At 51.4% G+C, this 21,680-nt stretch overlaps 2 protein-coding genes and 1 long non-coding RNA gene across 11 annotated transcripts in view; 2 read left to right on the forward strand and 1 right to left on the reverse strand.

The window, feature by feature from the left end:
- AUNIP (aurora kinase A and ninein interacting protein) overlaps window positions 1-7,418 on the forward strand; it is a 28,113-nt gene extending 20,695 nt beyond the window's left edge. The window contains exons 1-3 of one of the 3 annotated variants that reach the window (XM_089301335.1): window positions 1,376-1,525; window positions 1,736-1,877; window positions 4,410-7,418. In XM_089301335.1, coding sequence (XP_089157461.1) covers window positions 4,535-5,251 — 717 coding nt within the window. In that variant the 5' untranslated portion in view covers window positions 1,376-1,525; window positions 1,736-1,877; window positions 4,410-4,534 and the 3' untranslated portion in view covers window positions 5,252-7,418. Of the gene's footprint in view, window positions 1-1,375; window positions 1,526-1,735; window positions 1,878-4,409 lie in introns of those variants that run through there. The other 2 variants (XM_017346582.4, XM_017346583.4) reach the window with 2 other exon arrangements.
- On the reverse strand, window positions 6,720-19,680 carry MTFR1L (mitochondrial fission regulator 1 like). 6 transcript variants are annotated; one of them, XM_017346584.4, is made up of 7 exons: window positions 19,541-19,680; window positions 17,462-17,591; window positions 16,878-16,982; window positions 13,159-13,268; window positions 12,729-12,940; window positions 11,234-11,555; window positions 6,720-7,717 (listed from the first exon to the last, which is right to left on the reverse strand). In XM_017346584.4, exons 2-7 carry the CDS (start codon window positions 17,483-17,485, stop codon window positions 7,612-7,614), a joined length of 879 nt encoding a protein of 292 aa, XP_017202073.1. In that variant the 5' UTR covers window positions 17,486-17,591; window positions 19,541-19,680; the 3' UTR covers window positions 6,720-7,611. The 6 variants fall into 6 exon arrangements, with proteins under 6 accessions (XP_017202073.1, XP_069935161.1, XP_008264145.1 ...); XM_070079060.2 differs by having other exon boundaries at window positions 11,234-11,519; window positions 19,541-19,678; XM_008265923.5 differs by having other exon boundaries at window positions 11,234-11,519; window positions 19,512-19,551.
- On the forward strand, window positions 17,598-21,541 carry LOC149125790 (uncharacterized). 2 transcript variants are annotated; one of them, XR_016211223.1, is made up of 2 exons: window positions 17,598-18,263; window positions 20,747-21,541. It is a non-coding gene; the product is annotated as an uncharacterized LOC149125790 (long non-coding RNA). The 2 variants fall into 2 exon arrangements; XR_016211224.1 differs by lacking the exon at window positions 17,598-18,263 and adding an exon at window positions 19,803-20,275.
- Window positions 21,542-21,680: the final 139 nt, after the last annotated feature.

Here is a 21,680-nt window from a genome sequence, read left to right on the forward strand (position 1 = left end):
GTTGGAGTGCCGGATTCTGTCCCGGTCGCTCCTCTTCCAGTCCAGCTCTCTGCTGTGGCCCGGGAAGGCAGTGGAGGATGGCCCAAGTGCTTGGGCCCTGCACCCGCATGGGAGACCAGGAGGAAGTGCCTGGCTCCTGGCTTTGGATCAGCGAAGCACGCCGACCATAGCGGCCATTTGGGGGTTGAACCAACGGAAAGGGATATGACCTTTCTCTCTCTCTCTCTCTCTCTCACTGTGCCTGTCCAAAAAAAAAAAAAAAAAAAAACTATTGAACATATGTCAGCTGCTCCTATTGTAGAATCATTGATTATCCTCAGATACAAATGAGAATGCATCATCTCTGGAATCACTTTCAAATCCTGTTAGTTTAGTCTGACTTCTGTGGGGAAGTGGGGGGTTAGGCTATAGTCGGAATATGTGGATCCTGTGGGAAGAATCACCAGGAAGCCAGGAAATAGTGGAAGATGTCTCATTCCGACTACCTAGAGAATAGGCAGGAGTGGAGTCCAAAGGCTTAGTGTGGATCCAAGAGGGTCACTGGTGTTTATTGGTTTTGTTTTAATATGAATTCAGATTTTTTAAAGATTTATTTATTGAAATGCAGAGTTGGAGGGAGAGACACAGATTGATCTTCCATCCCCTGGTTCATTCCCCAAATGGCTGCACCTGGGCCAGGATGAAGCCAGGAGCCAGAAGCATCTTTCTGATCTCTCAAGTGGATGCAGGGGCCCAAGCACTTGGACCAGCTTTGACTGTTTTCCCAGGCACATTAGCAGGGAACTAGACCAGAGGTGAAGCAGCTGGGACTTGAATCACTGCCCACATGGGATGCTAGCGTTACAGGCAATAGCTTAACCCACTATGCCATGATTTTTTGTTTTTAAAGATGTATTTTAGGCCGGTGCCGCGGCTCACTAGGCTAATCCTCCGCCTTGCGGCGCTGGCACACTGGGTTCTAGTCCTGGTCGGGGTGCCGGATTCTGTCCCGGTTGCTCCTCTTCCAGGCCAGCTCTCTGCTGTGGCCAGGGAGTGCAGTGGAGGATGGCCTGAGTACTTGGGCCCTGCACCCCATGGGAGACCAGGAGAAGCACCTGGCTCCTGGCTTCGGATCAGCGCGATGCACCTGCTGCAACGCGCTGGCCATGGCAGCCATTGGAGGGTGAACCAAAAGGAAGACCTTTCTCTCTGTCTCTCTCTATCACTGTCTACTCTGCCTGTCAAAAAAAAAAAAAGAAAGAAAGAAAAAAAATTATGTATTTTACTTAAATAAAGGCAGAGTTAAATAGAGAAGGGGTGAGGGAGATCTCTTCCATCTGCTGGTTCACTCCTTAAATGGCCACAACAGCTAGAGCTGGGCTAGATTAAAGCCAGGAGCTTCGTCCGGGTCTCCCATGTGGGTGTGGGGGGCCCAAACAGTTGAGCCATCTTCCCCTGCTTTACAAGGAGCCGTAGTGGGGAGCTGGATGGGAAGTGGATCAGCTGGGTCTTGAACCGGCACCTGTGTCGGATGCCAGTGTCATAGGTGGGAGCTTTACTTGCTGTGCCACAATGCCAGGCCCTGAATTCAGATTTTTGTATTTTGTTTTAATGGGGTGTGTGTTTGTGTGTATACATACATACATACATATATATACATATAAATATATATATGTATATTTACAGTAGTGTTGATTCACTCTCAGCTGGCAGCTCTTTTGATATTAATAGTTTTTTTTTTCCCTTCCCTTTTCAGACACATTTAATCAAGCCAAGCACCAAAATACTAACACTGCTTCCTGAAGAGAGAAAGACTAATATTTATTTAACTCAAAGAAGAACTCCACATGCATGTGTTAAGCAGACCAGCATTGCTTCCTTCTTTACCTTGCAGCCAGGTATGATGACCCATCTGGGGATACTTCATTATCCAGGAGGACAAAAGGAGCCTGTTTATTTTTCCATGTTGGGATATTCAGGAGAAGTATTGAAATCAGTGCATCGCGTTAAAATAAGCTGACCTATTGAGAGAGATTATCAAACACAAGAAATCATTGCCTTTTGAAAAAAGCATATAACATGCATTTATATACTTTCCTGGTTTTGCTGTATAATATTAACTGTTTGTGTTTACTGACAGTAGTGAGGAAAGGTGTATTTGGGACTTGGGAATACCTAAGGGAGTTGACTTGGCGTTGGTTAGGATTGGCCACAATGAGTAACCTGTATATGGTTAATTGATGTTATTTCTGTATAAAATTTCTCAAGTTAATTGTTATTTCTGTAGGAAACATCTCAAAAGTTCAAAGATGGGGCAGGCATTCGACACAGCAGTTAAGACACCCCTTGGAGACTCACACATCCCTTATCAGAGTGCCTGGGTTTGACTCCCAGCCTGGCTTCTGATTCTAGCTGCCTGCCAGTGAACACTCTGAAAGGCAGCAGGTGATGGTTCAAGTACTTGGGTGCCTGCCACCCATGGAGACCCAGGTTGAGTTCCAGGCTTTGGTTTCAACCTAATCCAGGCCTGGCTGTTGCAGGCATTTGGGGAGTGAACCAGCAGATGGAAAATCTCTGTGTCTCTTTCTCTCTGCCTCTCAAGGCAAATAAAAAATTAAAATTAAAAAGTAAATTGGGCCGGCGCCGCAGCTCACTAGGCTAATCCTCTGCCTGCGGCGCCGGCACCCTGGGTTCTAGTCCCAGTCGGGGCACCGGATTCTGTCCCAGTTGCCCCTCTTCCAGGCCAGCTCTCTGCTGTGGCCAGGGAGTGCAGTGGAGGATGGCCCAAGTGCTTGGGCCCTGCACCCCCATGGGAGACCAGAAGCACCTGGCTCCTGGCTTCGGATAGGCGCGGTACGCTGGCCGCAGCGCGCTGGCCATGGCGGCCATTGGAGGGTGAACCAACAGCAAAGGAAGACCTTTCTCTCTGTCTCTCTCTCTCACTGTCCACTCTGCCTGTCAAAAAAAAAAAAAAAAAAAAAAGTAAATTGAAAGATTATTTTTCTTAGGTTGGCATAGAGTTGGCTTGTTCCTCATCCTTTTTTTTCTCCAAATTTTTATTTTTTCAAAGGCAGACCAGAAAGAGGAGAGAAATAAGAGACTTTTTGCATCTGTTGGCTCACTCCCTAAATGCTTTCAACAGCTGGGGTTGGCCAGGCTGAATGAAGTCAGGAACGAGGAATTCAGAGTTTCCCACAGTGGGTGCAGAGACAATCACTTCAGCCGTCACCTGCTGCCTTCCAGGGTGTGTACTAGCAGGAAGCTGGAATTGAGAACAGAGCTGGGACTTGAACTCAGCTGCTTTGATACGGGATGTGGGTATCCCAAGTGGCATCTTTACCGCTATGCCAAATGCCTACCCCTCTCATCATCCTTCGGTGGTTCTTTGCTTGCATGTGTCTCTGGAGAAAGCTGAGGTCTGGAATGCGTGGAGTTTCTAGAGGAGGGCTCCTGCAGTTGGAGGGCTTTGCAGGGAGTGCTGTAATTCTTAGTGGGATTCTCAGTGCTGCTTTCTATCAAAATGCTCTCTTCCCTCCCTAAGCAAGAACTTCTTCCTTCTGCTTTGTATAACAAGGAAAACATTTTTTTAATTACAGATTCTAGTTTATTTATGGTCTATTTTGAATTCTTAGGCAAAGTTGGAAATTCTCGCAAAATAAAATTTGTGCAATTTAATTCTTGGAGAAGGAAAAAGGAAATCATTCTGTTTTGTTTTGTAATTAGATCTTGGTGTGACTTCAGGGGAATGGGAATTCCGTGTCATTCGTCCATCTCTTAAAGCAGAACAAGATCCATTTTATGCTTGGTAAAGTGGACAGGCTGGACAGTAGTATTTGTTTTATCATTGTTCTTCCTACTAGTTGTCTTAGCATCCTGATTTTGTCTTCACTCCTTTTCCATGAAATGTTTGAGGAGAAGGGAACTTGTGTTCTTTCTACTGTCACCAGAAGGTTTCTTAGAGTTGGATGCTAAATGTGATCTTTCAGATCTAACATGAGTACGTGTTGGTGTGTTTCTTTAAGCATAATATTCTGGAGTATATATTTGCCGGGATCACTATTTAGTAGAAACCATGTTAAATAAAAAGAGCAGCACTGGCGTGTCCTGTGTTAAACCACATAATGTGAAAGCTCAGCTGGAAAGGTAGGTGCTGGTTTGATTGTATACCATGTTTGACTTTATTAGGTTGAGGAAGGTCATGACAGCATCCATTCACTTGCATAGGAGAATGTAAGATTTATGTTTTAGAAAGACCATTCTGAAAGCAAAACAAGGTTGAAAGCGGGAAGATTAACTACCGAGTTAGGTGAAGAATCTTAAGAACCCTGCAACAGGCAGTAATAGTCACTGGTGTTGATTTCAGAAAAAGCCAACTAAATTCTGTTGAGGGCAATTTTCTGACAGTAACTTGTTTATTCCTGTTTCACTAGGAAAGACAAATGGTGGTGACCAGAGAAGTGTTCCGTCTCCTGCAGAAAGACAGATCAACAAAGAACCCAAGAATGATGCATCCCCTCTAAGGGGCCATTTGATCCAAGGCTCTGGGGATGGTTGCATGACACTCCCTTTTGCCACTTCAACCCCAGCAGACATCCCGGAGACGGGACTTTCTCCTCAGCTCCTCCAGACTTCTGGCCACCACAAAATGGGAAATCTACTTTTCACTGAGCTGTCTTTGCTGCAGCCTGATACCCTAGTCTGTGCCGGACAGAGTGAAGCCTCACTGGCTTTTTCCTTTTCCCAGGACGTGGGACGTTCTTGTTTACTGGACCAGAAGGAGGGACAGAAGGATTCTTCCATGAGGGAATGGCTTCATGGATCTAAAAAGAAGTCTCAGGGCCTGGAGAGACACAGCAGCCCAGCTAGGGGAAAATGCCCTCAATCCTTGGACAAAGCTAAATTGGAAAGGAAGGTGTCTGCCAAAGAAAACAGGCAGGTCCCTCAGACTCACAGGGAATCCTGGAATGGAAAAAACACAGCAGTGAAACGAAGCCCTTGTCCTGTTTCTGTGTTTTCCTGGGATAGTGAAAAGAATGACAAGGACTCATGGAGTCAGCTTTTCACTGAGGATTCTCAGGGCCAGCAGGTCATCGCCCACAGCTCTCGAGCCCCTTTCCGGAACATAAGCAACAGCTGCCCTCGGGGCCTGGAGCAGTTTGCTGACAGCACTCAGGCTCTGAGCCAGGTGGGGCCGACACAGTTCCACCTGCCCCCTGACCTTCTCTTTACCCAGGACTCTGAAGGTAATCAGGTTATCAAGCATCAGCTGTAAATGTTTTTAATGTGGGTTTGGTTCTAAAGTACCTTCAAATAAGAGATGTAGGAAGACATCTGTAGTTGGTGGTGAGAAGTGTTTTTAGGAGGGAAGGAGGCAGTGTGAGATATAGCTTTTGGCATTATCAAACATTTTCTTTGTGTGAATAAAGCAGGCAGTATCCCTCATTAAGACCGTGTGTTGGCTTCGTGCCTTTCCCTCATAAGGTGACTGGTGAATTCTCTGAACAAGGGTGAGGTGTGCACCGGGGAGGCAGTGCTGGTACTGAGCCCTGCACGGAAGACCCTGCTATGCTCTTCGCCCTTTCTGATGCCTGGCTGGGACCTTGCTTCTTTAGGATGTGTGTGTTTATCTTTGGCTGTAAGCCTTCTCAACCAATAATGGGACCATTATTCTTGATAGCTTTCTGAGAGACAGAGGCATATTCCCCTAACGCAAGTGTGCAGCAGTTAGCAGGACAGAGGTAGGCCGGCAGTAGTTCCATTGTTTTCTTTATTTAGTGTTAACTGTATAGTACTTTAAAGTTATATATTTTGCTTCAATATCTCCTTTTTTAAAAAGTCTAAGCAATGTAATAGTCTGAATGTGATTTTATGAGGGTACTTCAAAAAGGTCATGGTAAAATGGAATTAAGATTTTTGGTGTGTAGTCTTTTTGTAATACAACGTTCCAAGAGCTTTTTGTAGTCTTCCAAGAAGTAGAAAACTAATCTGTAATGTTTTATGTTTGAAAAAGTAATTTAGCAGTAGCATGTTCTGTCACTGCCCTAGGTTCAGTATGAACTTGGGTCATGAGTTTGGAACTATTTTTAAGAGTTTAGGGGCCGGCACCGTGGCTCAATAGGCTAATCTCCGCCTTGCACCCGCATGGGAGACCAGGTGCGCAGCGCACCGGCCACGGCGGCCATTGGAGGGTGAACCAGTGGCAAAAAGGAAGACCTTTCTCTCTCTCTGTCCACTCTGCCTGTCCAAAAAAAAAAAGTTTAGGGAAAAATCTACAGAAAGGGGAAAGCACCTAGGGAAGTTTCCCTTTTTTTTTTTTGACAGTGTTAGAGGGAGAGACAGAAAGGTCTTCCTTACGCTGGTTCACCCCTCAAATGGCTGCTACTGAAGCCAGGAGCCAGGTGCTTCCTCGTGGTCTCCCATGCGGGTGCAGGGTCCAAGCACTTGGGCCATCCTCCACTGCCTTCCCGGGCCACAGCAGAGAGCTAGACTGGAAGAGGAGCAACCGGGACAGAATCTGGCGCCCCGCCGGGACTAGAACCTGGTGTGCTGGCGCCGCAGGCGGAGGATTAGCCTAGTGAGCCGCGGCACTGGCTGGAAGTTTTCCTTTTTAAGGGCAGGACCTAATAAGGAAAAACAAAGCCAGAAACCTGGCTTTTAAGTTCATACCCCTTAAAATTTTAGGGATCCTATATTCCTAAGAGATACTAGGTAATCACAACTCAAGAGACAGACACAGCAAATGCAGTCCTTCTCCAAATCCTTCATTTAATGTTGGGTAATGCTTAAACCCACACACATACATACCATAGAGAAAGGGACCTGAGGGCGTCTGTGTCATGCATGGTGCTGTAGGTACAAACCTTGGCCCAGCCCAAAGGGCCTGGAAGGATGGTATGCTCTCTCCCTTCCCATTTCCCATTCCTACTGGGCTTAAACTAGAGTCCCATGGAAGAGAAAGTTTTCAGTGAAACTGATGAGGCTCTGGGGCCTTGGAGGCTAGGTCTGGTTGTATATAGTATTATAAAATATACTTAAGAAAAAATAGCCAGGGCCTTCAGTAGCAGCCCAAGTGTTAGCTGGTCCAGTGGCCTGACCTCTACATCTAGACAGGGAAAGGGTGATTGCTGGGCATTTGTGTAGGTTTATGATGGAGCAGCATTAAGATCTTCCCTGCCCTGTGCAGTGTGCAAACTTGTACATAAACTGTGACAGCCTTCCCCTCAGCCCTGCTCTGCTGCAAGGCAGCAGCTGAGAGTGAGTGACAGCTGGGCACAACAAAGTGACCGATGAGACCAGTTATGGGGTCTGATGCGGTGAATTAAGTCAGTTAGGACCTAATTTCATACAGGGCCAAGGGGAAAACAAACTTCTATCTCCTTAAACTGAGACATTCCACCATACATAATCACCTGTAACAAATGTCTCAGCACAAACCCCAGGCCTTAGCTTCTGCTAAGGTTGATACATGGGAAACATGTAGTCCAGCTCTTCTCTTTCAGTCCAAGCTCTAGCTTGTCTGCCAGACTGTTACAGATTTCTAGCTGAGAGGCAGAAACATCTGTCTGTGGTGAGGAAGGCAGCTGTTGAAGGAGTTCCAGGAGCGTGAAACTGAGTTTGCAGAGCTGAGTGGTGTCAGTTTCCTTTCCTACTAATATCTTCTTCCTTCAGAGCAAACTTCCTCCTTAGGACCTCGGAGATAAGAACAGCAGGGTCTTCTTCCTTCACTAAACTCCGGTTCCTGGTGATATAATCACAGATAAAATTATACTTGAGTTTGTGTCTTTGTGCACATTACCCGACCGAATTCTCACAATAACCACTAGAGGTAAATGCTTTTACAGTTCTTTTTTTAAAGATCTATTTTATTTATTTGAATGACAGAGTTACAGAGAGAGGGGTCTTCCATTTGCTAATTCACTCCCCAAATGGCTGCAACAGCCAGAGCTGGGCCAATCTAAGCCAGAAGTTTCTTCCAGGTCTCCCCCACAGGGCCCAATTTTGCTTTCCCAGGCGATAGCAGAGAGCTGGACTGGAAGTAGAGCAGCCAAGACTCGAATTGGCACCCATTTGGGATGCTGGCACTGCAAGCAGTGGCTTTACCCACTATGCCACAGTGCTGGCTTCTAATGTTTCTTTAATGGCTACAAAGTGTGGGCAAAATAAAGGACCATCAACTTGCTAGAGTTGGCCTGATGGCTAAGCTTCTGCTCCCACCCTTTGACCCTATCGTAGGAGCATTTTACCACAAGGTTTGCAGGGGAAGTGACTGGTGAGTTGGCCATTCTGATCCTTATTTATTTTTGACAGGCAGAGTGGACAGAGAGAGAGACAGAAAGGTCTTCCTTTTTTGCCGTTGGTTCACCCTCTAATGGCTGCTGCGGCCGGCATGCTGCGGCCTGCGCACCGTGCTGATCCGAAGCCAGGAGCCAGGTGCTTCTCCTGGTCTCCTATGTGGGTGTAGGGCCCAAGGACTTGGGCCATCTTCTACTGCACTCCCGGGCCACAGCAGAGAGCTGGACTGGAAGAGGAACAACCGGGACAGAATCCAGTGCCCCGACTGGGACTAGAACCTGGTGTGCTGGCGCCGCAGGCAGAGGATTAGCCTATTGAGCCGTGGCGCCGGCCTCTGATCCTTATTAGTTCTGGGGAAGAGGCTACTACCCTAGTTCCCCAACAGGGGAAACCTAGAATTATAGCTAAACATGCATATCATCAGGAACTTGTGGGAACAAAACCAACTCCAGGGTGGGGTAGGCTCAAATTTTTTTTTAAAGATTTATTTATTTGAAAGGCAGTGTTAGGGAGAAGTCTTCCATCTGCTGGTTCACTTCCCAACTGGCTGCAATAGCCATAGCTGGGCCGATCCGAAGCTGCTTCCTGGGTACAGGGGCCCAAGGACCTGGGCCATCTGCTTTTCCAGGCCACAGTAGAGCTGCCGGGACTCGAACCGGTGCCCATATGGGATGCTGGCACTTCAGGCAGTGGCTTTACCTGCTACACCACAGCACCGGCCCCAAGAGGGTCTTAAACTTGAAAAATAATTCTAGTGAACATCCCCATGCAGATGTTTTTTTTTTTTTTTAATTTTTTATTTTTTTATTTTATTTTTTTGACAGGCAGAGTGGACAGTGAGAAACAGACAGAGGAAAAGGTCTTCCTTTGCCATTGGTTCACCCTCCAATGGCCGCCGCGGCTGGCGTGCTGCGGCCGGCGCACGGCGCTGATCCGGTGGCAGGAGCCAGGAGCCAGGTGCTTCTCCTGGTCTCCCATGGGGTGCAGGGCCCAAGCACTTGGGCCATCCTCCACTGCACTCCTGGGCCACAGCAGAGAGCTGGCCTGGAAGAGGGGCAACCGGGACAGAATCCGGCGCCCCAACCGGGACTAGAACCCGGTGTGCCGGCGCCGCTAGGCGGAGGATTAGCCTAGTGAGCCGCGGCGCCAGCCCATGCAGATGTTTTACTTGTCATTAATCATTAAGCCTTGAATGTAAAATTATTTTTTGTATTACATTTCTGAACCTTTACCCATAGTCATTGGCCCAGCTTGTTCTACAAAGGAGAAAAGAATCTTGACCATAAGGATCTGGGATCTGTTTGATCCAAAAGGCAAGCCAGAAAAGTATGAGAATCTATAAAACATGGTGACCAAAAGCAGCAGCAGTTAAATGCACGTGGGGATGTGGAAAATTAAAGAACTGCAGGTCAGGATCAGCCTGCCAGTAAGCAGTGACCCTGTCTGGTTTCCAGAGGGAAATGGGGCCTAGGAAACACAGATCTCTGTACAAGGTGCGTTGCCTTCCCTTCAGCAGGAACTTCATCAACCTCCCAGCCCTCAGGGCAGCTTCTTGACCTGCATTCAAAGAGCTGTGCAATCTGGGTGCTGGCCAGTAAGGTTGGATCTCAAACTGACGTGTCCAGAAACTTGCATTTTTGAATATCAAGCCCCTCTGGTGAGTTCATGCCACTGCTCAGACCACACTTGGAGAAATGGGCCTAGGGCTCCAGGGTCTCTCTGTAAGATGAGTTTCTCAAAGGTAGGTGTTCCCTCACGCCCAGTTAGAAACTGCTTCACTTCCTAGGGAGTCTGTTTGTTTTAAACAAATCTGTGCCATTCTGATAACCAGCTTTCATGACTCTTAAAAGCCTGTTTTCAAACATCTGCATTTACAAGGTTGTCTTGGATTTTGGACCATTTGTGTCTGCAAAGGCCAGGGCCAAAGAAGAATCGAGGTCTCCACGTGGGTGGCAGGAACCCAATTATTACTCAAGCTGCTCTTGTGGCTTCCCAGGTCTCCATCAGCAGGAAGCGGGAGCCAGAGATGGGCACTGATCTCAGCAGCTAAACATCCACAGTACTTTAAAGCAGGATTCCTAACTTCAGAAATTCTCCTTCCACCAAAAACACCTACCAATTTGAGATAACAACCTCCCATTATGAAAGGTAGGGCAGAAGGAAACTCAGTATGAAAACTGAAGTGGTGAAGCCGCCCAGGGCAGAAGTTGGGTTGAATGAGCCTTTTTTGTAAAATCCCTACTAGTCATAACTTTGGCTGGGGTGATTTAACCCAGCAAATGTAAAATGCTCTTAAATCTGTTAGACTGGATCACTGACCAAGTGTGACTCAGAAAGGCGTAGGCCTGTGGTACAGCTGTTAAATCGCTGCTGCAACTCCTGCATCTTGTGTCGAGTCCTTGGTTTGAGTCCCAGGTACTCTTGCTTCCTGTCCAACTTTCTGCTAATTTGCACCTGGGAGGCAGCAGGTGATCACCCAAGTACTTGGGTCCGCGCCCAGATGGGAGTCCCAGCGTCCCAGCATCCCAGCCCAGTCTTGGCAGTGGTGGGCATTTGAGGAACAAACCAGTAGATGGAAATTTGTCTCTGCCTCTCTCAAATAAAAAAACAATTTTTAAAACAGTACATGGGGCCAGCGCCGTGGCTCACTAGGCTAATCCTCTGCCTTGCAGCGCCGGCACACCAGGTTCTAGTCCCGGTTGCCCCTCTTCCAGGCCAGCTCTCTGCTGCGGCCAGGGAGTGCAGTGGAGGATGGCCCAAGTACTTGGGCCCTGCACCCCATGGGAGACCAGGAGAAGCACCTGGCTCCTGCCATCAGATCAGCGCGGTGCGCCGGCCGCAGCAGCCATTGGAGGGTGAACCAACGGCAAAGGAAGACCTTTCTCTCTGTCTCTCTCACTGTCCACTCTGCCTGTCAAAAAAAAAAAAAAAAAAAAAGTACATGGATCACCAGAATACTTACAAATCTTGGCTCTGTTTTATTCGGTGAAAATCCTTCAGGATACCCATCATGTCTGCAAAGCTGCTGGCCTTGGACAGAGAGATGCAGTCGTCGTCTTCAGAGGAGCTACAGGTGGCCTTGTGTTCTGTTTTACAACATTCAGGGCTGGCAGAACAAAGCAGGGGAACTGATGGGAGCTCAGGGACCTCTACCTCAGTCTCCTCAGTGATGTCACTAATGACAAAGGAAGTTGTAGAGTGGAATGAGGATCCAAAACAAGGCAAAGGAGAAGAAACATTTGAACTTCCTGGAGATAAGAAATCTGGCGTTAATGAAGCCGAAGCTGAAAGAGAAAACAACAGGCATAGATGAACACTGAAGCTAGAATAAAGCAAACACTCCCTAGAGAACATCCATTTCCTAGGCTGCCAGGAACAGTCTGGGGGAGTCCTCCGCTGTCCTTCCCACCCTTGGCTCCTAAAAATCCCCATTCTGCAGCAATTGGATGGCAGCCTTTGACTAAAGCGACAGAGTCGAGGCCTGCATTTGTTCTTTTTCTCTAACTGATCTAGTGCTTCTAACTCTGAAAACAACTAGAATATTTCTAAGTCTGGCTTCTTATATAAGTCTCCTGGATGACAGAAAAAAAAATAGCCTAGAAATGGAAATGTAAGTGCAGCTCATCCATGAAACTCCCATGTGATGGAATTAAGTAATACCATGATTTTTATGTGCCCTGCCCACTGATAAGGTTTGGGAGCTAGGAGTTTCATCTCTCCCAAGATGCTCAGTAACTTTAATGTATTGGGTGTTCATGCCTCTGGTCAAGACAGGCTCTCATCCATTTCCATTGGTTCTGCCTTAACTAGAAACCTGGAAGAGTGGGGAGGTGACCTCTGATACAGAGGGCAAGGAACAGGGAGGTGATGGTGGGGAATGCTTCATAAACAGGAGGAGCTGCTGCTGTGGGCTCATGGAGACACTTAAGGGGCCAGTGCTATGACAGCAGGCTAAGCCTCTGGCTGCTCCACTTCTGGTCCAGCTTTCTGCTTACGCGGAAGATGGCCCAAGTAGCACCCACGTGGGAAATCTGGAAGAAGCTTCTGGCTTCAGATTGGCCCAACTCTAGCTGTTGCAGCCATCTGGGGAGTAAACCGGTGGATAGAAGATATTTCTTTCCCTCTCTGTAACTCTGCCTCTCAAATAAATATTAAAAAAAAAAAAAAAAAAAAAAAAAACCACTTAGAAGAGGGTACTGGTTTTTGTAGTTAAGGAAAGGAATCTGCCTGGGGTCACAGGTTAAGTGATTATTTGTTCCTAACCAAACCATTCAGTCCAAAATGGTTGTTAGGAACTCTCCAAGGGAGTACTAGAGTCTGCCCAAGCCTCACTGCCCAGAGCCGTGGGCCTAAATCCCCCTGAACCAGGGAGCACCATTTTCCTTAACCCTATGCTGTCCCTCCAAAAACAAGGGGACAGCCTGCTATATCCCAAGCCCCAGTTTAGGGGCTCCTACCTGAATCAGCTGCCACTATCTTGGCAATCTGGCTGCGCAGGTGACTCAGCTCATCCTGCAGCTCAGTGGTGCGGCTCAGGGCAGGCAGCGCTGGCTTCTTCAGGGCCAGGAGCCTTTCCTCAGACGCGCGCAGGTTCGGCACTGAGGCATTGCGCTGCATGACCATCAGAGGGCTGGGTTTCCAGGTGTGCCTCAGGGGGCGTGTGTCACTCCTGGGCCAGAGGAAAACGAGCACAGCAGTCACAAAGAGCTGGCACCGCACTCCTGCACAAACCCCTTCATCCACGTTAAGAGTGACAGGTCCTGCTTCCCTCTGGTGAACAGTTTTCATCCCTGCTGCCCTCAGCCTCTCACAGCACTCTCACTGCTGCCTGCCACTTCCGGGAGGAAGGTCCCTGTTCCCCAGCAGATCCGCCACTGCCTCAGCTACCTGACTCGGGCGTACGTCTCCTCTTCATCTGCAGCAATCCAGGCAATGTCAGCCAGGGTAGGGACTGGGGGCACATCTCTCAAACACAGGTCAGAGATGTTGGGCAGGGTCTGTGGGGAAGTAAAATTCATCAACAAACACTGACTCCACAAAAAGCCAATTAGACATTGCAAAATACACAGGAGGAGCACCTAACCCAGTACTGGGTGTCAGGAAGGCTTCCTAGAAGGGGTGGAATAATGGTCCTGATTGGAAACAGCTTGCAGGACAGTTTGTGGGATTACAAATAGTTTAGGATCTTCATTGGTACTGGCCTGCGTGATTTTTTTTTTAAAAGATTTTTATTTATTTGATGGAGTTACAGACAGTGAGAGAGAGAGACAGAAAGGTCTTCCGGGCCGGCGCCGCGGCTCACTAGGCTAATCCTCCGCCTAGCGGCGCCGGCACACGGGGTTCTAGTCCTGGTTGGGGCACCGGATTCTGTCCCGGTTGCCCCTCTTCCAGGCCAGCTCTCTGCTGTGGCCCAGGAGTGCAGTGGAGGATGGCCCAAGTGCTTGGGCCCTGCACCCCATGGGAGACCAGGAAAAGCACCTGGCTCCTGGCTCCTGCCATCGGATCAGCGCGGTGCACCGGCCGCAGCGCGCCAGCCGCGGCGGCCATTGGAGGGTGAACCAACGGCAAAGGAAGACCTTTCTCTCTGTCTCTCTCTCTCACTGTCCACTCTGCCTGTCAAAAAACAAAAAACAAAAAACAAAAAAAAAAAAGAAAGGTCTTCCTTCCATTGGTTCACTCCCCAAATGGCCACAATGGTTGCAGCTGCGCTGATCCGGAGCCAGGTGCTTCCTCCTGGTCTCCCATGCCTTCCCAGCTGGCCTGAGTGATCTTTTAACAGGGCTGGCCATGAGACAGGTGTTGTGGTATACCAGATTAGGCCACTGCTTGGGACGCCTGTATCCCACAAGAAGACCTGGTTCCAGTCCTGGCTACTCTGCATCTCATCCAGCTCCCTGCTGATGCACCAGGGAAGCAGTGGATGATGGCTCAAGTACTTGGGCTCCTGCCACCATGTCAGACCTGGCTTCAGCCTGGCCCAGCTCTGGCTGTTTTGGATCTTTGGGGAATAAATCAGTGAATGGAAGATTAGTCTGTAATTCTGCCTTTCAAATAAAATAATTATTAAACAAACAGAGATGGCCATCTTGCCCTTTGATTGTGAGAATATGGGTACAGGGGCTGGCGCTGTGGTATAGCAGGTAAGGCCGCTGTCTGCAGTGCCAGCATCCCATATAGGCGCCGGTTTAAGACCCGGCTGATCCACTTCCAATCCAGCTCTCTACTGTGGCCTGGGAAAGCAGTACAAGATGGCCCAAGTCCTTGGGCTTCTGCACCTGCGTGGGAGACCTGGAAGAAGCTCCTGGCTCCTGGCTTCATATCGGCACAGCTCTGGCCGTTGCGGCCATTTGAGGAATGAACCAGCAGATGGAAGATCTCTTTCTGCCTCCTCTTCTGTGTAACTCTTTCAAATAAATAAATAAATCTTTTAAAAAAAAGAATGTATGGGTACAGGGTCATCAAAAATCTGTTCTAGCCACGGGAAATTTCTTGTGGCTGTGTCATGGTGTGATTCTAGGTAACTTATTTTACTTTCCACAATTTTTTTTTTTCAACTTATTTGACAGAGTTAGACAGTGAGAGAGAGACAGACAGAAAGACAGAGAGAAAGGTCTTCCTTCCATTGGTTCACCCCCCAAATGGCTGCTACAGCCAGCACTGTGCCGATCCGAAGCCAGGAGCCAGGTGTTTCCTCCTGGTCTCCCACGCGGGTGCAGGGCCCAAGCACTTGGGCCATCCTCGACTGCCTTCCCAGGCCACAGCAGAGAGCTGGACTGGAAAAGGAGCAACCAGGACTAGAACCCAGTGCCCATATGGGATGCCAGTGCCGTAGGTGGAGGATTAGCCAAGTGACCCATGGCGCCAGCCTACTTTTCACAATTTTTATAGGGCTAAATTTTAAAAATAAGATTCCTTTTAATATTTAAGATGATTTACAGAAATCTAGGTATAATTAAGACAGTAGCACACCTGCATGAGTTAAATTCCATCTGTTACAAATTGTTTATTAGGTGGATGAGGGGTTGCCAGTTCTTGCTTTTAGATAGGGAACCTGGGACTGACAGGAATTAAGTGACACTCCAAGGGCACGAGGAGGATGAGTGTCACTGACCCAGAGCTATTGCCAGAGTGAGCCATTCAGGGAGAGCCATGTTTGCTTTCCGGGATTAGCTGTGAATGTCCCTTCGCTGTGGGCAGTTAACCGAGGTAATGTGGGAAGTGCCTGCACAGTGTGTGCCCCTCGTCAGTGTCACTGCTCCTCCCTGCTGCTCTGAGGGAGCCTGTGCCTGGCAGCATCTGTCCAAGGCCTGCAGGGGAGACAGCCAAGCGTGGGGCACCCTGCACGGGGTCAGTCACGCTTAGCCGTCTTTCCCTGTTGTCCAGTGCTTCCAAGGCAGCTGGGACCCACGTCCTCCTGCCCCTGCCAATTAGGCAATTCTGGGTGATTGGCAAGTTGGGTTATGGGATAGCCCTTTCCAACCTCATTCCTGAACTAACACCAAGCCTGATACCACTTCCAACTCCAGATCCAGTTCCTACACAGCCTGCACTTTAGCATCTGATATACAAGCTCCTTCACTCTCTTCCTGCCTGGGCACACCTTTCACTCGTATGTGGGTTTCCTCTGCATAGACAGAAAGCAGAGGTGGGTGTGTCCCAGCGTCCTGAGCACAGACACCTTAACCAGCAGTCTGGAACTGATGCTTCACCGTTGGTTCCTGGGGGAGGCAGCTGGGACTGACAGATGCTGCTCAGCGTTCAGGGTAGGAGGAGGTCTCAGACCTGGGCCAGGCAGAACTCTGCTACAGAAGAAGAGCTAAAGTCTCCCAGACAGGGAGGTAACACTGAAGTAGCCTGGTAAAGGAGTGGCCAGACTTAGCCAGAAAGAGGAAGACGGGGGGAGTAAGGCCTCAGAAACACTACAAGTGGCTAAGTGGCCAAGTCTTAGGACTTAGAGCTGAAGAAGAGAGTTAAGCTCAAGAGACACACATGGGCTGGCATAGTGGTTTAAGCTACCACCTGTGACACCGGCATCCCATATGAGCCAGTTTGAGTCCTGGCTGCTCCATTTCTGATTAAGCTCCCTGCTAAGCTAATGTACCTGGTGAAGCAGCAGATGATCCAATACCTGGGCCTCTGCTACCCACACGGGAGACACAGATCGAGCTCCTGGCTTCAGCCTGGCCCAGCTCTAGCCTTTGCAGCCGTTTAGGGAGTGAACCAGCAGATGGAAGAGATCGCTCTCAAGAGTCAATATAACACTCAGTGACCCACGTGGAGACCCTCGGGTTGTTGGCAAACAGCTCGAGCGCAGATGTGCACAGTCATGCAGATTTGGCCTGCTCTGATAAACTGCTGAAGCCGATGAAATCAGAGTCTCAGCAGAGGCCACCAGGATGTCAGTGTTCACTCATGAACAGACTGGAAGGCCGTGTAGCCGCAGGTGTGTGTGCAATCAGAAGGTACCGTGAGCAGGAGCTATCTGGACCACTTACTAAATACTTCTTGATCAAATGAAAAAGTAAGCAGGAAGGCAGCTGGCCTTGGCACACACCAACAGGTCTGAGGCACAGAGCCTCTTCTCTCCTCGCCCTCAGCACACTCACCTCAAAGGCTGCCCGGGGGCACGGCTTCAAGGGTAGGTTGGTCCCAATTCTCCTCACCACACTTCGGGCAGCTCCGTGAGGCTTGTTTTGCCAGATTGGGATAGTCTAGGCAAAGAGGGACAGGATGGCCACAACTTCAGAGACAGCGAGTCCAGCTACCTTTGTCCCTGCCCACTCTAGCAGGAAGACTGGATTCCAAATCTCAGAGGCAGGGTACCCTCTGGGGCTAAGTCAGGTCTCTACTATGAGTGAGGACAGGCTCCTCAACAGCCAGCACCCAAGGGACATGCTGCTGCTGGGGCAGTCAGTGTCAGGAAGCCCAGTGAAGGGGCCAGGAGTTAGCTGGGTACAGGGATCATCCAGGTGCCCCTCCCCTCCCTCTGCACAGGAAGGTGGAAATACGTTGAGCCCTGAAACTTCTCCAGTGCCTAGCAGATTCCTCAGAGAAGGGGATGGAAGGGCAGCCTTGCTCCAGTTCCAGGCCTCCAGGGAGAAGGATTGCGGGAGTCAGAACCTCGTACTGTACTTGGGCTGGCTCGGTGCTCCACTCTCCCACCACACCTTGCCCTGGGAGTGTCCCTTACCACATTGGCTTCCATTCCCGACATCGCAGCCAGCTCCTGCACTTGGACAGGGCAGCCACGGCAGCAGGGAGAGGCGGGAGGTGTGGCGCCTGCACATCAGGCCATCTTGAGGAATGTCCGATTTTCCTTCCTGTGAAACAACCCCCACAGTGGGAACTCAGTGGCCACAAGCCCCACAAAAGTAGGCCCTGCAGAGCCTCGACTACACCAAGACTTCTGTTTCACACGAGGAGAAAACCACTCCAAGAGGCTGCCTTCACCCACCACAGGCTCCAAATCCAGGCCCCTAAAGGTTCTGTTCGACTTTGTGGGTGAGCTCGGCCAACCTGGGGAACCTCCCTGGGCCCTGAGGTTTCTTGAGGCAAAAGGACATAAATAGAAAATATGTTCTAAAGACATAAATAGAACCTGTTGGTATGTACAAAGTTCATGGGAGAGCCAAAAGGAAGGTACTGTCCAAGCCCAGCATTCATTCTTAGGGTTGGAAAAGCATTGCTGGGCCCCTGCCAGGGGCTGGAGCGGCAGCAGGAGAGTGAACAGAGGGGGGAGAAGAGCCCCAAATCTGCATCTTGGTTCAGCCACCTGCCGTCTTGTAGCCTCCGGCAGGTCATTTAATCTTTCTGAATGGTTCTCCACTTGACCTTAAGGTTCGGTGAAATGGGTTTAAGTGCTTAATGAACCGTTAAACACGCCACAGATGGAAGGGGTCACTCCTGGCAGGTGCAGTCCGCTCCTATGCATTCCCTTGTTCACCCAGCTGAGATGGGACCCGGACAGTGACTTTCACTGAGGAGGAGGCTGGGTGAGTTCAGAGGGAGTAGGAAGGTGAGGGGTGGAGTATGAGAAGACAACGAGGCAGGCTGGGGGTGAAGTCCTGAGGGCTGGGGACGCCGGGGGAGGTCACTGCGGAGCAGAGACTGGCAAAGCCGCTCTTTTGGCGAGTTCCCCCGGAGGGTCTCCCCCTTGGGAAAGCAGGTGTCGGGGAAGGGAAGCTGGAGGAGGAAGGGCCCCGGGGCTGGCCCGGGTGTCGCTGCCTCCACTCCTCAGTCCAAGCCTTTCATCTGCGCCCCAGTGCCTCTGTCTCAAATCCTTACGGCCACTTCCTCCGGTGGGCCTGATGCAACAGCTGCAGGCATTTTCCCAAACACTTCGGTTCTATGATTAAAACTGGCTGGCTAGAGACGACAAGATAGAACCTGGACCCCAGACTGCCCCGCGAGGCCGGTGCGGGGCGGCCCCCGCGTCACGGCCACACCTCCAGCGCCCGGGCAGGCGACGCCAGCACCCGCTTCTCGGCCCCAGCGTCACCGTCCGTCCTGCCCGGGTCGGGGGCGCCCCAGTTCCCTGCAGCACCGCCGCGAACTGCGGTTCCCGGAGGGGCCGCACGGCATCTGCCGGAACAGACTAAGCGTGGAGCCGGAGACTGCCAGCTCGGCCTCCAAGCTCCCCGCCCCAAGGGCTGCGGGCTGGCAACACTGCTCGGCCGTCGGCGCTGCTGCGCCCCCACCGCCCCTTCCGAGGCCGCCGTCACGCTCCGTTCACGCGCGTCCCCCCGGGGAGACGGCGCTGCTCCAAGCAGGGCCGTCTCCGCACCCCGGCCCGGGCGCAAACTTCGCGGCGCGCACCGACGGTCGGAGCCCCGCGCGGTGGGTCTCGCCGCCAGGCCCCCACGCAGCTGCGCGGGGAAGCCGCCGCTGGGACCCAGCCAGGACGCGCGTCCCCGCCCCCGCAACACCCCGCCGGCCCGGATCAAGGTCGGCCAGGTCCTCGCCGCCTGCCCAGCAGCCCAGCGCCCCAGCGCCCCACAGGCCCCGTGGCCGGGTCTCCGAAGGGCCGAACCCTCCGGTCGGCCTCGGCTCGGAGGAGTAACTACCCTCTCGGGGACTCGGCTTCCCCGTGCCAAAGGAAGCGGACGGCGGCGGCTCCCGCGAGAAGTCGCGCGGGAACAGGAGCCGCGGGCCCCGCACAGCGCCTGGCGCCGAGACCCCGCCTGCGGCCGGGCCGGAAGGCCGCGCCTCTGTCTCTCCGGCCGCCCTCGGACCCTGCTCACCTCAGACTGTGGCTCCGGGACTCACTCACCTCACGGCCCCTCCTACCTCAGCGAGCAGCCCGGCCTCAACCGCCCCGACTTCCGCTGACCCGCCCCCCCCGGAAGCGATCCTTTGCAGCTGCGCACCGAGCCGCGCCCCCGCGCGCCCTCGGCAGGCGGGCCCAGGGCGGGGGCGGGGATGGGGGCGCGGCCTCTGAGGGGGCGGGGATGGGGGCGCGGCCTATGAGGGGGCGGGGCGGGGCACGCCCCCGTCCGCAGGCAGCGCCTGGAGATCCCCGAGGGTGCTGATTCGTCGCTTCCGGCGCGGGTCGCCGTCGCTTTGTTGCTTTTCACGTTTGTACGCCTTCGACTTCCGGAAGCCGAGGTCTGCCCAGCTCGGCCTTTAAAATATGCGGGGTCTGTTGCCCCCCACCCCGGGCTCTGGCGCTTCCTCTGCGTGGCCCTCGAGTCCGTGGGCCTCCCCCAAGAGAATGGGCTCCCCAGTCTTTGGGGCTTTCTTCTGTCTTAGCCTTTATCTCACCCTTAGACGCACAGCCACATGGCATATATATATGTGTGTGTATGTATATGTATATACATACACACACATATATATTTAAAAGTTTATTTATTTGAAAGGCAGAATGACCCAAAAAAAAAAAAAAAAAAAAGTGGGAGGGAAGCTGGTTCACTTCTCAAATGCCCGCAAGAGCCACAGCCCGCCCAGGCGGAAACCAGGAGCCGGAAACTCCGTGTGGGTCCCCCGCGCGGGTGAAAGTGTCCAGGTACTCGGGTATCCTCTGCTGCACACTGGGGGAAGGGGGTCAGAAGCAGCACAGCCCAGCACTATGGGCTGTGGGCAACCCACCCTGCGGCCCAGCCCACTGCACCACTGCACTGGTCCTACAGGCGGCACCTTCCAAAATCGGTTAGGCGGGCCAGACCCCAGAAGCCCTGGCAGAGAGACCCACACTGGTCAGACCAACTCCCTCACTCCTGGTCTCGGTGGCACCTAGTTCCTAGGCCACCGTTTCTTCTCTGACCCCAGCCTAAGGCCGTGCCCGGCTCCTGGGATGCAATCCCTTGGTCCCAATGCCTGAATCCCGTGTGCCCGGGCCGGCTTCATGGGTGAACAGCTTGTGCAGTCCCACAGAGCCCCATTTCCAGAACCGCACACTCAGCTCAGTGCTCTGCAGCTGCCCTCTTGAAATTACTAATGATTTCTACACTGGGGGTCTTGCATTTTCACTTTGCAGAGCCTTGCAGATACAAAGCTGGTCCTGGCCAGACGCCTCAGAGGACATCCGTCTTGGAAGAGTCCAGCTCTTTTTCCAGGACGGCAAATCATGCTTTGTTCCTCCCGGGTCCAAGCCTCATGCCGCCTCTCCTGGGTGTATAATTGTGGCGTCTCACCCGGCTCCCCTTGCAGAAGGAGGACGAAGCCCACCAACCTGGGCGTTTACTCTTCTGCTCCCAGGCCAGTAGCTGGTTGGTCGAGATGTGAAAGGCTGGCACAGCTGTGCAGTGTGGTTTGTGACCCACAGCCTCCCCGTAGATGCGGCCGAGCCCGGGCGCTGAGACCCTAACCTAACCCTTCCCTCTTCTGCTCCCTTGTCGTTTTACAGGTCTTTTCCTGAAGTGCACATCATATCCATGAGGGCGGGTGTTTGACCCAGCAGTTGACATGCTGGGTAGGACACCCCTAGCCCCCATCAGAATGTCTGGGTTCAAATGAATAAATCCTGGCCGGCAATGTGGCACAGTGGGTAAAGCTGCCACCTGTGATGCTGGCATCCCATATGGGCACCCGTTCATGTCCCAGCTGTTCCACCTCTGATCCAGCTCCCTGCTGATGGCCTGGGAAAAACAGCACAGGGTGCCCCAAGTGCTTGGGCCCCTGCCACCCACATGGGAGACCTGGATTGAGTTCCTAGTTCCTAGCGTTGGCCTGGCCAACTAGTTCCTAGGGTTGTGGGCTTTTGGGGAGTGAGCCACCAGATGCGAGATTTGTCTCTGTGCCTTTCAAATAAATACATAATTTTGAAAAAGATCGCCTAAGGCCTGGCTCAGGCCCTTCGTCTAAGACAACGGGTTAACTTCAGAATCTTTTTCAATACAGAACACCAGACTTTGAAAATGGTAAGTTCACCACGTGGTCTACCACAAACATTTTGGCAAGGCACTCAGGCT

The sequence above is a fragment of the Oryctolagus cuniculus genome, chromosome 7 (assembly GCF_051225735.1).
Source record: "Oryctolagus cuniculus isolate XC-2025 breed Fujian yellow rabbit chromosome 7, ASM5122573v1, whole genome shotgun sequence".
NCBI lineage: Eukaryota > Metazoa > Chordata > Mammalia > Lagomorpha > Leporidae > Oryctolagus > Oryctolagus cuniculus.

Coding starts and splice junctions, on each gene's coding strand:
- MTFR1L (XM_017346584.4), bottom strand. CDS start 17,485: ATGTCGGGAATGGAAGCCAATGTG. Junction 16,983..17,461: donor CGGGAATGGAAGCCAATGTG/GTAAGGGACACT, acceptor CTCTTTGCCTAG/ACTATCCCAATCTGGCAAAA. Junction 12,941..13,158: donor GAGACGTACGCCCGAGTCAG/GTAGCTGAGGCA, acceptor CCTCTGGCCCAG/GAGTGACACACGCCCCCTGA.